Genomic DNA, 17431 nt, shown 5'->3' on the forward strand with positions numbered 1-17431 from the left:
TTGTGTATGTATTTTATTATCTACTTCATATTTGTACTAATGTTGTGCCCGTTGAAATTTCAACGGATGGTGTCGGAAACAAATCGATACATGATTTAAAATAAAATTACAATACATGTAGTAATAATTAATTTGAATCGGAACACAAACAGAAATCGGGAATCGAGAATCGGAACTGAAACAGGAATCCGAACCCGGAACTGTAACTTAAATCTGGACCCGAAATTGAAAAATAAATTTAAATAAAATACTGATCGAAAAGAGTTTATTTGCTGATAAACAAATAATTATTTACTGAACAAAAATGAATAAATTACTGATCGTTTATTATATTCTACTGCTCATTTAGAATAAGTGATTGATCACGTTTATAATTAATTAGTGATAAATTTTTCATTTTTAGAATTATAACCAAATAATTTGTTGCGTAACATTTCTCTGGTATAACTAGTACCAAATTTAGACCAAATAAAAATAAAATAGCAAGTCGTCTGGTCGCTGTCAGAGTTCGATGGAGTGCAGGCTTTGTCTTGGACCAGCTCCGGCCGAATCGTCCGTCTCCATCTTCCAGAGACCAGGTCCTCATCCAGAGCGTCTGGAGCAACGCATTCGGACCTGCTGTCAAATTTATGTAGGTTACTGGTTACAGGTTACAATTATTGTGGACCCAATTGGTTCTCCCAACTCTTCTCACCGCTCAATCCTATTGTTTTTTTCATTTCATCTGCAGGTTAAAAGAGGCGATGGGTTTCCAGACACGGTGTGTCTTTCGTGTAAGACCAATCTGGAATCGTTGATCAGCTTTCGAAAGGCTTGTTTTCGAAGCAACGAAACGTCCCAACTGAGGATAGATGATTGCTTGAAGATCGAGACTGAAGAAGTTATATTGGAAGATGTAATATGGGACGATGAGCCTTCACTACCACCAATTCACCGAAAGAATAGTGAAATTTGTTTAGAGCCATTTCCCAATAAATCCGAACTTGTGTTGCACAAAAAAACACATACTGGAGAAAAGCTGTTCATATGTGACATTTGTTTAAAATCATTTATTCGAAAAGATTCTCTTGTCGCACATTTAAGATCTCATACGGGGGAAAGGCCTTACAAGTGTGAAATTTGTCTAAAATCATTTATTACAAAAAATCCACTTCTGTTACATTTGAGATCTCACACGGGGGAAAAGCCTTACAAGTGTGACATTTGTTTAAAATCATTTACTCGAAAAGATTCTCTTGTCGCACATTTAAGAACTCACACGATGGAAAAGCCTTACAAGTGTGACATTTGTTTAAAATCATACGTTCGTAAAAATCCATTTATTTCACATTTGAGATCTCACACGGGGGAAAAGCCTTACAAGTGTGACATTTGTTTAAAATCCTTTACTTATAAAGAAAAACTTGTGATACATTTGAGATCTCACACGGGGGAAAAGCTTTACAAGTGTGACATTTGTTTAAAATCATTTACTCGAAAAGATTCTCTTGTCGCACATTTAAGATCTCATACGGGGGAAAGGCCTTACAAGTGTGAAATTTGTCTAAAATCATTTATTACAAAAAATCCACTTCTGTTACATTTGAGATCTCACACGGGGGAAAAGCCTTACAAGTGTGACATTTGTTTAAAATCATTTACTCGAAAAGATTCTCTTGTCGCACATTTAAGAACTCACACGGGGGAAAAGCCTTACAAGTGTGACATTTGTTTAAAATCATATGTTCACGAATATCAATTTATGTCACATTTGAGATCTCACACGGGGGAAAAGCCTTACAAGTGTGACATTTGTTTAAAATCATACGTTCGTAAAAATCAATTTATGTCACATTTGAGATCTCATACGGGGGAAAGGCCTTACAAGTGTGAAATTTGTCTAAAATCATTTATTACAAAAAATCCACTTCTGTTACATTTGAGATCTCACACGGGGGAAAAGCTTTACAAGTGTGACATTTGTGTAAAATCATATGTTCGTAAAGATCAATTTGTGTCACATTTGAGATCTCACACGGGGGAAAAGCCATACAAGTGTGAAATTTGTCTGAAATCATTTGTTGCAAAATGTAGTCTCCAGAAACATAAAAAATTGCATGTTGGGATAAAACCACACAAATGTGAGATTTGTTTAAAATTATTTATGTATAAAAATATACTTGAGAGACATTTAAGAACTCACACGGGGGAAAAGCCATACAAGTGTGAAATTTGTCTAAAATCATTTACTCTAAAATTTCCCTTCGAGAAACATAAAAAATTGCATGCTGGGATAAAACTATACAAATGTGACATTTGTTTAAAATCATTTATTCAAAAAAATGCACTTGTGTCACATTTGAGATCTCACACGGGGGGAAACTCCTTACAAGTGTGAAATTTGTTTAAAGTCATTTACTCGAAAATCTAACCTCTGGTCACATAATAAATTTCATACTGGGATAAATATTATGTAAATACTGTTAATATCCTTATAATTTGGCTGCATACGTGCCATGATGTTTCTGGTGCCCCCTCTCGTGACATTTAAATTATTCTCATTGCAATTAATTTAAGGGAAATTATAATTGAAAATTAAATACACAGATCTATTATTTGGCTTACTTGTTTTATTTATTTTAAATGTTATAATTTTTATTTATTGGATGAAACTAAGATAATTTTGGTAAATATTCTTCATCATTCTAAGCCAGGGGTCGGCAAACTGCGCTTCTTTGGCCAAAGTGCTGTAAAATTGTAGGAAAAGAGGGAAACGAGTGCTTTTTGCTAAAATCACCGCACCTTTATTATTCGTGGCGTAATTTCACTTCAATAGATCATCAGATAATTTTTCATTGCCCCTTGTGCAATGAAAAATTATGACAATAATAAAATTGAAGTATGTTGGAGATACTGCAGGGTAAGTTTTTCAAATTTGCGTAATTTTTCTTGGTATTTTTAGCATCAGTGTATGTCTTTGTGATCTGTTTTATTTCCTTTAAAAAGACACCTTTTATGGATAATTTATCTTTGCCTTGAGTTTTAACTATGTGTAATCATTTGTCACTTATGATATTGATCAGTTATCTGAGTGATCGGTGTCGGTATTTGAATGTTTTATTTTTAAAAAATTAGTAAAATGTTTAAAAAAATGATTAGTCTGTCGGAGAAAGGTCTGGTGAATAGGGAGGATGAGCATGAGGTCTCGCGTTATAGTGGAGTAAGAGTATTCCTACCCTGTTCACTAAATTGCCATCTTTCTTCTGTACTTTTTAAACATAATATATATTTCTTCGCAGTATGATTCCTTTAGCATACCACCATACGGTGACCATAACTTGTTTTTGGTGTAGTGCTGGCTTTGGAGCATGTTTGGTGGCTTCATTTTTATCCAACCACTGTTCAGATCTTTTACGACTTGTAAAGAATCCATTTTTCGTTACATTTATTTTTTATTTTTACATACATATATATTATAATACAAATATACCAGGAAGGCTTAACAGGTAAACCCCAAATGCGCCTTCCTGGTCCACATAATTATTACAAAGATACATGTAAATCTAAACAATATCTGACATCTATGGTCAGATATTACAAACATCGTATGAATACGATATAAATAACGATGAATAACTTTCATGTAACAATACGAATTTTTTTATATTCGATAAACAACCACAGAGACATCTATGGTGAGCAATATGGCGAAACCTAAGATATAACAATAACTAATGGTTTGCAACAGAAAATTGGGAAGGAATCACCAATTTTTACAGGAACCGTCTCAATGAAAATCAGAAAAATTGGCAAACCGTTCGACCTCGACAAACCAAGGTCTACTCGAATCCGTAACATCAAGTACGAAATAATTCAACATTCACCACTAGATATGCTGGTTATGTTACACAGCACAACCACATGTTACAATACAATTCAAAAGTGACTCCTGATTGTTTCTCTTTTGCATATCGGTCAATTCATGCGGTATCCATTTCTCAATTTTTTCACCTTTCCAATGGCATCCACATGTCAAACAATGGTTAACCCCAAGTTCGGTTGCGTATTTCCGAACAGTTGTTTGAGGATTAGATTCGACAATGTTTTTTAATTTCGCTTTATCAACAACAGATGGTGGTCTTCCACAGGGGTTATTTTCAAGGCTGGTATCGCCTGAACGAAATTTCGAGAACCAAAACCTAACGGTGCTTTCATTAGTGGTGTCTGTCCCGAAAGCCGAATTGATGTTTTTTGTGGCCTGTGTTGCGTTGTGTTGAAGTTTGTATTCATACAAAAAAAAACTATGCGTAAATCCTTAGTTGACACCATGTTGTATCGGGAACTGAAAAAATATAAAAGTCGTAAAGAGACTGTCGGTAAACAAAACAACAAGAGGACAACATACATAAGAAATATTAAAAATATCGTTTCACTTCTACGCAGTTCTGTCTTTAATCGCGGTCTGTCAAACATAACGAAATACATAGACAGAATTTTTACAATGTTTTGTTAGTGTCGTCATCTACTGCTATTAAATAAAAAGCAAACAAATTTTCAAGAAGAAACAAGTGGATGACTTGTTTCCAATACAACGCCATATATTTTGAGAGATCGTGTTGGTCGTTCAAGTAATAAAATCGTCGATATGAGACCAAACGCCTGCGATTAATCTTGCTGGTCGGTGGAATTTATTGCTCGAGAGACCAGTGAGTTGTACAATGTGACATGCTCCATACGGCTCCATACATTTGATCTGGTCGCGCAACTAGTCAGCCGACAAAGTCGCCCTTGTCTCTGGATATACTCGAGCTGTACACGAGTACGATGAGTTTGCAAAGAGTAAACGGATTGTTTAGCAAATTGCGACTACGCACATCGCAAACAAGGAAAATCTGGCATTGGAGTTCTCGTTAGTATTATAGGACGGGTGGTTAAGTTAACGATTAATGACTGTTTCCCGGCCTATGGAGACTCGGTTGAGATTTGAAGAGGGCCTTTATTGTACAGTTGAGTTTTGAAGAGGGTCTTTATTTTTCATCGGCCTCGATTTTGGATAGTACAAGTTATGCGATATTCCTACATAGTTCACGTGGATAACTCTCAGTGGATGTAATTTTTGGGTGCCCGATATTCCGTGATGGAGATTTTGTGACGTGTGCGAGATCGCTTTGTGCGGCATTATCACCGAGCCTAAGGCCACTGTAAGGGTAGTTGGCGCTCGGGTGCAAGTCCAAAATTTGTGCCCTCTCAAAAATTAAAAAAAAATAATAGTAATAGTAAAAAATCAAATCAATTCACCCCGTTTATCACCAGAATATATACATATGTATATTTTTTCACGAGGACATTTTTGTGTGCCTCCTATACGATCCGAATATTTCACTTTATTATTCATAATTGAAGGGCTTTCGTAGTTATATTTATATTATATCTTACATAAAGTAATATACATATTAACTGATGTAACTCAATAAAGACTTAAATTATTGACAATTTAATTTTACTTTCGATCTAGTAATTATCTGATATTAGTTATCGAACGTGTACAGTGGTATCACCCCAATTTTAGAACAACGGGTTTTCGTCCAAGGTACTATTACATGAAAGTTGATTAAATTTTCACGATATGTATAGTTTTTAACAAAAATTATACGAATTTTTGGATTAAATAACGGGTTTTCGGAAACTTTTGATTTTCCGGAAACCCGTGGAAACCATTAGAGTGACACCACTGAATGTGTATACATGTCAATGTGCATTACATTTCTGCCATCGCTGCTTTTTTTTCCACACTTTTGCACACGAAACGTAGACATTGGTGACGTTGCAAATTTATTTTGTAACACTACGTCCTCCTCATTGTCCTTTCAGCTGGCAGCAATACTAATGTCTGGGTTGGCATCCTGCTACCCCCACTCCCCGGGGATAGATCTGCGCGCGAACACGGACAGACGAGCTCTCTTTCCAACGGTCGAGACCAGTTTCTCTCTGTTCCAGTCTCTCTTCTAATCCGACTTTCTTCGACCAGTTTGCGTGCGATAAACTTTTCCGTGTGACCAGTTTTCGTGCGACGGGTGACGACGTGTGGCCGATCTAGAGCGACCGGTTATCCTGTTACCAGTTCACATTTGACTGGTAACCCGTTTACCGAAAGATGGATATTGGCCGTTTAGTATAAATACTGACCATTCATATTTAAATACTGAGAAAATTAGACCACAATACTTAGTAAACGGGCTACATCCCAAATGTGAATCGGTATCAGAATAACCGCCGCTACGAAAATCACTCGCGCGGATCTCCTGTCGCATGAAAATTCGTCGCACAATAAAATTGCCGTACAAAAAAAGTTGTTTTAAATGCTCTTCAAACGAAAGTATATAGAAAAATATGTTAAAAATAGCTCTGCTGTCTTCGGTCGTTATCTCTGGGCTCTGCTGATGGCTCTCTCTGTCTCCCTCTCTCGTACAGCGTGCGTATGCGTGTAATGTATGGGGTGAAGGATTCGGCGGGAAATTATATAAATGACAACAGGGCGTAAATTTGTCTGTAAGCAACTGTATTTTCACTTTAAATGTACAGAGAGCAAGCGGGGGGAAAGAGGGGGAAATTTGTGTACAAATAAACAAGCACGGCGTGGTTTGAGGTTATGGTACCAACACGCGTGGCTACATTGTCTGCCTTCGATACGAAGACAGACCAGGCTTCCTCACTTCAACCCCGGCCGAATACTGGAGCTCGTCTCCAAGCATCAGCAACATCACCTGTCTCGAACTGGTGATTCGGGAGTGAGGAAACGAGCTGCGAAAACACAATGTTTACGCGGCGACGGTCTAAGGTTTGTTCATACCTAGTCAGCACGTACCGACTTCAGCAGGTATCCGGCCGTACGAAAAGTATTCTTTGGCACATTTTGTATGGGTATATTCATACCAACCGTCACGTTTACGCCACGGCAGGATTACAGCAGTACCCGACATTTCCTGTTCATACCTTACATCAACATCCGTCAACGTATCGTATCCGTCTTTTTGGCCATCGTGGAGATATACACGCGAATTATGTGCCATGAGTCTGGCGCTTTGCTGTTTTGGACCAATTATCGATAGTGACAGTTGACAGCTGTTCAATCTTTCGACATGGTTTTGGCGCAAATATTTAAAAAATATTTTTATTTTTTACGGAAATATTTAAAAAAAATTTGTCCATCATCCACAAGCTCCTTATACAGTGTCCAAAGCTCTCCTTCGGTTTTTCTATTTTTTAACATGGGATGCACATCAAAGCGCCTCCGTGCTTTTTTATTGCCTTCTTGAGCTTCTTCTTCCAACAACAGCGCGATTATACATAATTTTTCGTTCGATAAACGTCGAAACATTTTTGCTGACTTGTATTCTGACGCGTAGCTACGAATGCACGTGTATGCATTCATATTGCAAGTACTCGACAATACGACGTAAGCAATATTGCGCCGTATCGTCATGGCCTCTAATGTATAAGTAAGCCGATTTTGCCTTGCACTCGGCCAAATTGCTATAAACGTGACGTGTAGGTAGATATGAATAGAAATTTAATAAAATGACATATTTGAAACGGAGTCGTGCAGTGCTGAAGCCGTGCAGTGCTGAAGCCGTGCAGTGCTGAAGCCGTGCAGTGCAGTGGGTCGACTGGTCTGGTGCTATGTGTCGACGCTTGCTGCTGTGGGTCGACTGGCGTTGTTTGGGTTGTACCTCCTTTTATAGTGTTTCTGGAATCACCTGACCGATGGTGGTGGTTGTTGATGCGTAAGCGAGGAATTTGCTTTTGTCGAGGGGTAGAATTTTCTGGAACGATTGGCGCCGTTCCGCTCGATGTAGTTTAATGGTGGCGGCGTGTTTCGACCGTTTTGGTTCCGCTCGACTGGTAGGGGCGTTCCGCTTGAGTTTAATATAATGGCTGCAGGTGTGCGTCGTCTGGGTTTCGTTCCGCTCGAGTGTGAGGGGTGGAACATTCTCGAAGGAACTGGCGATTGATTCCAAGAAGTGCACGTGTTGTGTGGTGAGTTCTGCGAGGAATGTGGTTTGTTGTTGTGGAATATTCTCGAATGTTTCGATGACGATGACGATGACGAGATTCCTACACTAATTATAAAATATTGCGTGTTACATTAAATAACAAATTTGAATGTACTTAACATGAAAGTTTTACTCGTTTATTTTTTAATGTTCGTTAATTTATTATCTACTTCATATTTGTACTAATGTTGTGCCCGTTGAAATTTCAACAGATGGTGTCGGAAACAAATTGATACATGATTTAAAATAAAGTTACAATACATGTAGTAATAATAAATTTGAATCGGAACAGAAACAGAAATCGGGAATCGAGAATCGGAACTGAAACAGGAATCCGAACCCGGAACTGTAACTTAAATCCGGACGCGAAACTGAAAAAGGAATATAAATAAAATACTGATCGAAAAGAATTTATTTGCTGATAAAAAAATAATTATTTACTGAACAAAAATGAATAAATTACTGATCGTTTATTATATTCTACTGCTCATTTAGAATAAGTGATTGATCACTTTTATAATTAATTAGTGATAAATTTTTCATTTTTAGAATTATAACCAAATAATTTGTTGCCTAACATTTCTCTGGTATAACTAGTACCAAATTTAGACCAAATAAAAATAAAATAGCGAGTCGTCTGGTCGCTGTCAGAGTTCGATGCAGGGACGATGGAGTGCAGGCTTTGTCTTGGACCAGCTCCGGCCGAATCGTCCGTCTCCATCTTCCAGAGACCAGGTCCTCATCCAGAGCATCTGGAGCAACGCATTCGGACCTGCTGTCAAATTTATGTAGGTTACTGGTTACAGGTTACAATTATTGTGGACCCAATTGGTTCTCCCAACTCTTCTCACCGCTCAATCCTATTGTTTTTTTCATTTCATCTGCAGGTTAAAAGAGGCGATGGGTTTCCAGACACGGTGTGTCTTTCGTGTAAGACCAATCTGGAATCGTTGATCAGCTTTCGAAAGGCTTGTTTTCGAAGCAACGAAACGTCTCAACTGAGGTTAGATGATTGCTTGAAGATCAAGACTGAAGAAGTTATATTGGAAGATGTAATATGGGACGACGAGCCTTCACTACCACCAATTCACCGAAAGAATAGTGAAATTTGTTTAAAATCATTTTCTCAAAAATCTATACTCAAGAAACATAAAAAATATCATTCTGGGATAAAACTACACAAATGTGACATACGTGTAAAGGCATATGTTCTAAAAATTGATCTTGTGTCACATTTGAGATCTCACACTGGGGAAAAACCATACAAGTGTGAAATGTGTTTTCAATCATTTTCTCAAAATTCTAGCCTCAAGACACATAAAAAAAAATTACATGCCGAGATAAATCCATATAAATGTGACATTTGTTTAAAATCATTTATTACAAAAAATACACTTGTGTCACATTTGAGATCTCACACGGTGGAAAAGCCTTACAAGTGTGACATTTGTTTAAATTCATTTACTCGAAATGATTCTCTTGTCGGACATTTAAAAACTCACACGGGGGAAAAGCCTTACAAGTGTGATATTTGTTTAAAATCATTTACTCGAAAATATTCTCTTGTCGGACATTTAAAAACTCACACTGGAGAAAAGCCTTACAAGTGTGACATTTGTTTAAAATTATACGTTCGTAAAAATCCATTTATTTCACATTTGAGATCTCACACGGGGGAAAAGCCTTACAAGTGTGACATTTGTTTAAAATCATTTATTTATAAAGAAAAACTTGTGATACATTTGAGATCTCACACAGGTGAAAAGCCTTACAAGTGTGAAATTTGTCTGAAATCATTTACTGAAACATGTAGTCTCCAGAAACATAAAAAATTGCATGTTGGGATAAAACCATACAAATGTGACATTTGTTTAAAATCATTTATTCGAAAAGATACACTTGAGACACATTTGAGAACTCACACGGGGGAAAAGCCATACAAGTGTATAATTTGTCTAAAATCATTTACTCAAAAAAGTATACTTGAGAGACATTTAAGAACTCACACAGGGGAAAAGCCATACAAGTGTGAAATTTGTCTAAAATCATTTACTCAAAAATCTAGCCTCAATAAACATAAAAAAATGCATGCTGGGATAAAACTATACAAATGTGACATTTGTTTAAAGTCATTTATTCAAAAAAATACACTTGTGTCACATTTGAGATCTCACACGGGGGGAAACGCCTTACAAGTGTGAAATTTGTTTTGTCATTTACTCGAAAATCTATCCTCTGGTCACATAATAAATTTCATACTGGGATAAATATTATTATGTAAATACTGTTAATATTCTTACATTTTGGCTGCCATGATGTTTCTGGTGCCCCCTCGTGAAATTTCAATTATTCTCATTGCAGTTTATTTCAATTAATTTATGAGAAATTATAATTGGAAAATTAAATACACAGATCTATTAGTTGGCTTACTTGTTTTGCTTATTTTAAATGTTTTAATTTTTATTTATGAAATTGAGATAATTTTGGTAAATTGTTTTTGGTAAGTTGTTCCTCCCGTATTCTGCGCGCGCACATTAATACGGGAGTAAAAGCCTGTTCCTCTTGTTCCTGTTGTATCCTGCTAGCGCAAATTAAGTGAGTATGTACAGTTTACCATGCACCATTTTTTTTTTGATCTTTCGATTTAAGATCTTTCAATTTTCGATTTTTGCCTTCCGATATTTGCGTTTTCTGTCATTTAACATTCTGTCAAGGAGACCGGCGCTTAACCTATCTTGAGCTACCTTTACTTTTATCGTAATAAAAAAATAATCAAGTCACATGCAAAGTTTAAGAAAGTTTTATTTAAACTGATTATACACATATATGTACAAGACAATGCCATCTTATGATATAAAAAAAGTTACAATTGTGGTTCTCATCCTTAAATGATGAATTATCTGCGCCTATTCTTCCTGGAAAATTGGATAATTACATCGTCAATAGGACAATCAATTTCAGGATGAGTGTGTTTAACAGAGCTAAGCCATAAGTCGATCCTCTTTCATTGTCGACCTCAGCCATGTCTTTGTACGCCGCAATGTTGAAAATCTTCTTTCTTCTGTAGCAATAGATTCAGGTAGACAAGCAAATATTTTGTAGAGTCTGTTCAAGAAACGAGTGACCTGGGTGACAGTATTAGTGTATATACAAGCAGTGGTCATTAGTTTCGCTTCGGCGTTCGACGTAGGAGGACGTATCTTCGCTTTTTCATACACGGTGGTTACAAAGTTCCCAACACATAAGTAATATAAAAAAAATTGTTAGTTATTTTTTTCAATGATGTAAAAGTATAGGTATAATACAGTCGTGCATGATGTAGTGGTGCGGCATGTGCGTTCCGGTATTTCCCTCCGCCAAAACCAGATAATAATCCAAAAAAACCTGTCAATTCCGTTTCAAAATTCCATAAAAATTACTTATTTCAATAATTGACAAAATTACTACTTTTAAGCTTGCCACTACATCACATTTTATTTGTATTTGTTCTTGTACTATTTTATATTTTTATTTGTATTTGTTTTTGTACTTTTTTATATTACGTAATATAGATATAAATAAATTTAGATAACAAAAAAGTTCCTTTTGTTTACTCATATTGTTTCATTTTTGAGAAAAACTTTAAAAAATTAATATATATATATATATATATATATATATACATATATGCGTAACGCATACTTTGCAGTCGACCGGTAGTAACGAACATTGTCAACCAGGTCGCTCGTTTCTTGAAGAGACTACAGCGTGTGCAAAGTAGGACAAACAGACAAGGCTCGCATAACAGAATCAGGATCATTAAGGGCGTTTATGCTCATTTGCTTGTATTGAAGAATCTATCCCATTAGTCTCTTTTTGATCACAAAGGGTGATTCTCCTTCAAAGAACGATAGTTCAGTTAAGCACTGATTCAATTTATATACCAGATCACTACCGGTATGTTTCAGTAGTTGTGAGGGCAAAAGTATGTTGAATTTTAAATGATAAATATTTTCTTCAGCAAAACGTTCTCTCATGTCAGTCGTAACATAGTCCAGTGTTGGAATAAAAACAGCTATTTTCCAATATGTCATAGCATCATCATTATGATCGCAGTTTTCCCTGTGTCTTTGTCTGCCTGTAAGACGAGGAACACTCATCTCCACGTCCAGTGGCGGACTGGCCATACAAGCGAACATGGGCCCCACTATCTGTTAGAAAATATGGGCCCTCAGTAAAATTAAATAACTTTTTAACTATTTCACGTATGTAAAAAAGTATAGGATATTGCACTTTGGGACCTAAAGTTTGGGTATTTCAACAAAACAAAAAAAGTTTTAGTTATTTAATAAAATTGCTTTCTGACCAAAACCTTATCAAATTTAGTACATAAAGAATACAAATATAAATTTTCAGCTTGATACGATCAGGGGTGTGGTAAAAATTTTTTTTGACTTTTAAGAAGAAAATATCCCACTTCTGGTTGATTAAATTTAATCATTTTTTTAATTATATTTTCATCACATTGATACAAGGAATTATAAATAAAATCGCGAAGAGCAGACATATTTAAAGGGTCGATTAAAATAGTGGAAGAAAAATCCGGTAAACTGCCAACAGGAGTAAGCTGTCACTTTCGGTTAACGGGTGTTCACGAAATTTTATATATAACTTGGCATTAGGTTTATAATTATAGATATGAAATGTCAGTTCAATACGTCGAAAAGTATCCGAGAAAAAAATAAAAATACCTCGATCTTATACGGTAAAAGTACTTCCGCTTGAGATAAAAATAATTTTATATATACTACATATATAAAATAATAAAAATAAAAAAAAGACACATAAACACACACTCAGACACACAGAGCCACACACATTTTTATATATTATGTAAATGTGATCAGTGATCGATTCTGAGTTCGAATTTTCGCATGATCACAAAACTTTATCTATTGTTATTACGTACATATGTATGTACATATTTATGTAGATAAAGTGAAAAGACAGTCGGTAGAAATGAAGTTAATTGATAGTTTTTTGGTGACTCTGTTTGATGGTCGATTTTTGTTGACAATGTGAAGATTTGTGGAAAAAAATTTTCGCCTGCGGCGCTTTTTTCGCTTTTTATATATTATATTCATAACTCAATAAGGTGTATGCAAAGAATATTTGCCATTTTTATTCCAATATAAAAAAGATTTTTTGAAAAAAAATTCAATTTGATCAATCTTTGCCTGCCCCCCCCCCCCCCCAAGAAAAAGCTGAAAAGACGTCCCTTTTATGATGCATTCTATTTACCTAGGACAAGGGTTAAAACGAAATATACAATGTAATTTATTTAATGTATTTATGTAATCCATTTTTCTTGTACCTACATTTGTTTATTCACATTTTTGAAAAAAAAAAGTTTTCCCCTTGATTTTTAGCGTGATGGAAAGAAGAAAATTTTGTTCTATGGGGGGGGGACAATTTTTTAAGCTCTGGGTGGGCCCCCTTTGACTCCTGGCATGCGCTGATTTCAGTCCCAGTCTGCCACTGTCCACGTCTAACTTTTCCATAACTGCCTTCGCCTCTTCAACAATACGAGCAAAGTGGCTATCAGCGTTAGCTCTCATGCCCTCATACACCTTGAGCGTCGAATCTAATTTTGCTTTTGCCATCGCGACGTCCATGCTAGGGTCTTGTAAGAGTTTGCTGACTAGATATGTTATGCTCATAATGTCACTCACTGTAAACAGCGTAATAATAAACTCGCAATTAGAGAGAGCTCGAAGGAGAACGAATAGCGTGCGGGCTGGTGGCTCCGCAAGGGGGGGCGCGCGCCCCCCATATGTATCCGCCACTGATTTGGTGTCGGTATTTATCGCCTTTTAAAGATATTAGGTTGGTTCACATCAAATTGCCAATTTTTAATGAAAATAAAAATACCATTTTTTGGTAAATGGACTACTAGTCAAATGTGAACCGATCACTCGTGATCACCCGTCACACCCTAAAATCGGTCACGAGAAAACTGGTCACACCCAAAAATTAAAAATCGGTCGTATGATAACTGGTCACACAAAAAAATTATTCGCAAATACTTTTTATTTACGAAATTTTTATTATTATCGACTAGACATATGTTGGAGCCGAAAGCCCGCGTGGCCGTTGGTTGTGGTCTTCAGGAGCTTGCGGGCATATCATCATAGTCAGAGTCAGCTCATCTGACGCTCTCTATTACTCAATTTACTCATATTCAACAATTAGCAATGTTTTATATACTCGTATGTACAAAACATGAAAATATAGGTCTGGTGCACGGAACTTATCTCAAAGAAACTAACTGAATTGCCCCCGATGAAATAGCGATCAGGCTCGACGGCTGCCGTAATTGACGGATTAGTGTATGTATGTGGGGGCACCGAGGAGTATCCCAACGATTCACTGGATGTTGTTGTTGAATCATCGTTCTTGTACAAACATGCAGAGTTAATCTCTGGCAACGTCCCATTTGACTATTCCAGAAGAAAGAATTCATCGCTCCGAAGCTGAGAAACGAGCTTCTTTGTACATATAATTACTATTGCAACAAGTGAACATAAATAAAGGATCCTCTTAGTGTGACTAGTTATCATACGACCAATTTTTAATTTTAGGGTGTGACCAGTTTTCTCGTGACCGATTTTAGGGTGTGACCAGTTTTAGTGTGACGGGTGATCACGAGTGACCGATCTAGAGCGACCGGTTGTCCTGTGACTGGTTCACATTTGACTAGTAATCAGTGATTACTAATCACTGAACCCATTTCCCTGGAATAACAAGTATCAAATTTAGACCAAAAAAAAAAATAGTAAGCTAGCTGTCAGAGTTTGATACAGGGACGATGGAGTGCAGACTTTGTCTTGGACCAGCTCCGGCCGAATCGTCTGTCTCCATCTTCGGTGATCCTCATCCAGAGCGTCTGGAGCAACGCATTCGGACCTGCTGTCAAATTCAGGTCGGTGCTGGTTACAGGTTACAATTATTGTGGACCCAATTGGTTCTCCCAACTCTTCTCACCGCTCAATTCTACTTTTTTCATTTCATCCGCAGGTTAAAAGAGGCGATGGGTTGCCAGACACGGTGTGTCTTTCGTGTAAGACCAATCTGGAATCGTTGATCAGCTTTCGAAAGGTTTGTTTTCGAAGCAACGAAACGTCTCAACTGAGGTTAGATGATTGCTTGAAGATCAAGACTGAAGAAGTTTTATTGGAAGATGTAATATGGGACGATGAGCCTTCACTACCACCAATTCACCGAAAGAATAGTGAAATTTGTTTAAAGCCATTTCCCAATAAATCCAAACTTGTGTTACACAAAAGATCACATACTGGAGAAAAGTTGTTCATATGTGACATTTGTTTAAAATCATTTAATCGAAAAAATAGACTTATCAGACATTTAAGAACTCACACTGGTGAAATGCCTTACAAGTGTGAAATTTATTTAAAATCATTTTCTCAAAAATCTATTCTCAAGAAACATAAAAAATTGCATGCTGGGATAAATCTATACAAATGTGACATTTGTTTAAAATCGTTTACTCGAAAAGATAATCTTGTCGGACATTTAAGAACTCACACGGGGGAAAAGCCTTACAAGTGTAACATTTGTTTAAAATCATATGTTCGTAAAAATCAATTTGTGTCACATTTGAGATCTCACACGGGGGAAAAGCCATACAAGTGTGAAATTTGTCTGAAATCATTTACTGAAAAATGTAGTCTCCAGAAACATAAAAAATTACATGTTGGGATAAAACCACACAAATGTGAGATTTGTTTAAAATCATTTATTTATAAAAATATACTTGAGATACATTTAAGAACTCACACGGGGGAAAAACCATACAAGTGTGAAATTTGTTTAAAATCATTTGTTTATAAAAATATACTTGTGATACATTTAAGATCTCACACGGGAGAAACGCCTTACATGTGTGAAATTTGTCTAAAACCATTTACTCAAAAATATAACCTCGAAAGACATAAAAAATTGCATTCTGGGATAAAACCACACACATGTGATATTTGTTTAAAGTCATATGTTCATAATATAGAACTTGTGTCACATTTGAGATCTCACACGGGGGGAAATGCCTTACAAGTGTGATATTTGTTTAAAATCATTTACTCAAAAATCTAGCCTCAAGATACATAAAAAATTGCATGTTGGGATAAAACTACATATGTGACAGTTTTTTAAAATCATGTTCATAAAAATGGACTTGTGTTACATTTGAGATCTCACACGGGGGAAAGCCATACAATTGTGAAATTTGTTTAAAATTAAGAGAAATAATCATTTTTAAGAAATTTTAAGAGAAATGATAATTGAAAATTAAATACACAGATCTATTAGTTGGCTTACTTGTTTTATTTATTTTAAATGTTATAATTTTTATTTATAGAATGAAATTGAGATAATTTTGATAAACATTCTTCATCATTAGTCACCGGAGCCTGAGGGGGCCGTGTATTGTTCAAAGGTTGTAAATGCATTGTTAAAGCTTTGCCGAACAATGGATAGCACTGTGACTATCCTACCTCTATTCATCATCCTAGGCCAGGGGTCGGCAAACTGCAGCTCTTTGAGCAAAGTGCTCTAAAATTGTAGCAATTTCAACAGATGGGGCGAAATGTATGACCGGCGTAAGAAAAGGGCTTGTTCAGTGGCGTAGCTACCGTGCCCGCAGACCCCGCAATGCGGGGGGGGGGGGCGCTACAAAGCGGCGCGCCTTTTTTACTAATTTTTTAATTTGTTTTGAAATTTCTTTGTAATATTTTTTTTAAAAACCTCTCTTATTTTTCAACCTATTTGCATCTCGTTTTATTGTATGTACTATATGTACATACATTATTATATTTTGAATTCATCCTCATTGTGTAATTGATCTATGCCAATAGGGCTAGAAAACTGCCATTTTTTGAACGTCAGTGCCATTTTTCAACCTATTTGCTAAGAATTCTCTCTTATTCTTGTATATTTGCTTTATCTATGTACGTAGTAACAATAGATGAAGTTTTGTGATCATGCGAAAATTCGAACTCGTTTTCAATGTGTTTAAAATTTAAAACAATGAAATAAAATTATATGAGGCGTGAAAACCAACAAATTTATAATTTTTCGCTGTCAACATTAACAGATGGGAAGTTTTTAAGGAAAATTCACCATTAGTTACTTTAAACCAATGGTTACCAACCTACAGTCCTGTATTTCATTAGAAATAGTAGCCAATGATGGAAATTGTGTTAACTCGCGTCGTCCAATATTTATTTGGAAAAAATTGAGCTTTCCAAAAAAAGCAATAATTACATTTTTACACATTATGAGATAAAAAAATTTTCCTTGTTTGTTTAACAAATTAAATTTCTCCAATATATCTGATAAATAAA

General features: G+C 36.0%; 4 protein-coding genes across 4 annotated transcripts in view; 3 read left to right on the top strand and 1 right to left on the bottom strand.

The window, feature by feature from the left end:
• Nucleotides 1-17431, bottom strand: part of LOC143914011 (uncharacterized) — a 122997-nt gene that overhangs the window by 35187 nt on the left and 70379 nt on the right. The window lies entirely within an intron of this gene.
• LOC143913979 (uncharacterized) lies at nucleotides 450-2596 on the top strand. The gene is made up of 2 exons (XM_077434032.1): nucleotides 450-631; nucleotides 731-2596. The coding sequence occupies exons 1-2, from the start codon at nucleotides 512-514 to the stop codon at nucleotides 2375-2377; spliced, it is 1767 nt and encodes a 588-aa protein (XP_077290158.1). The 5' UTR covers nucleotides 450-511; the 3' UTR covers nucleotides 2378-2596.
• Nucleotides 8646-11605, top strand: LOC143913980 (uncharacterized). The gene is made up of 2 exons (XM_077434033.1): nucleotides 8646-8821; nucleotides 8921-11605. The coding sequence occupies exons 1-2, from the start codon at nucleotides 8702-8704 to the stop codon at nucleotides 10232-10234; spliced, it is 1434 nt and encodes a 477-aa protein (XP_077290159.1). The 5' UTR covers nucleotides 8646-8701; the 3' UTR covers nucleotides 10235-11605.
• Nucleotides 14161-16402, top strand: LOC143914386 (uncharacterized). Its single transcript, XM_077434584.1, has 2 exons — nucleotides 14161-14994; nucleotides 15090-16402. Exons 1-2 carry the CDS (start codon nucleotides 14881-14883, stop codon nucleotides 16146-16148), a joined length of 1173 nt encoding a protein of 390 aa, XP_077290710.1. The 5' UTR covers nucleotides 14161-14880; the 3' UTR covers nucleotides 16149-16402.

This window comes from Arctopsyche grandis, chromosome 7 (assembly GCF_051622035.1).
Source record: "Arctopsyche grandis isolate Sample6627 chromosome 7, ASM5162203v2, whole genome shotgun sequence".
NCBI lineage: Eukaryota > Metazoa > Arthropoda > Insecta > Trichoptera > Hydropsychidae > Arctopsyche > Arctopsyche grandis.

Bases quoted from the DNA above. Each gene is read 5' to 3' on its own strand.
- LOC143913979 (XM_077434032.1), top strand. From the start codon at position 512: ATGGAGTGCAGGCTTTGTCTTGGACCAGCTCCGGCCGAATCGTCCGTC. The intron at 632-730 runs GTAGGTTACTGG...TTTCATCTGCAG, and splicing joins GGACCTGCTGTCAAATTTAT to GTTAAAAGAGGCGATGGGTT.
- LOC143913980 (XM_077434033.1), top strand. From the start codon at position 8,702: ATGGAGTGCAGGCTTTGTCTTGGACCAGCTCCGGCCGAATCGTCCGTC. The intron at 8,822-8,920 runs GTAGGTTACTGG...TTTCATCTGCAG, and splicing joins GGACCTGCTGTCAAATTTAT to GTTAAAAGAGGCGATGGGTT.
- LOC143914386 (XM_077434584.1), top strand. From the start codon at position 14,881: ATGGAGTGCAGACTTTGTCTTGGACCAGCTCCGGCCGAATCGTCTGTC. The intron at 14,995-15,089 runs GTCGGTGCTGGT...TTTCATCCGCAG, and splicing joins GGACCTGCTGTCAAATTCAG to GTTAAAAGAGGCGATGGGTT.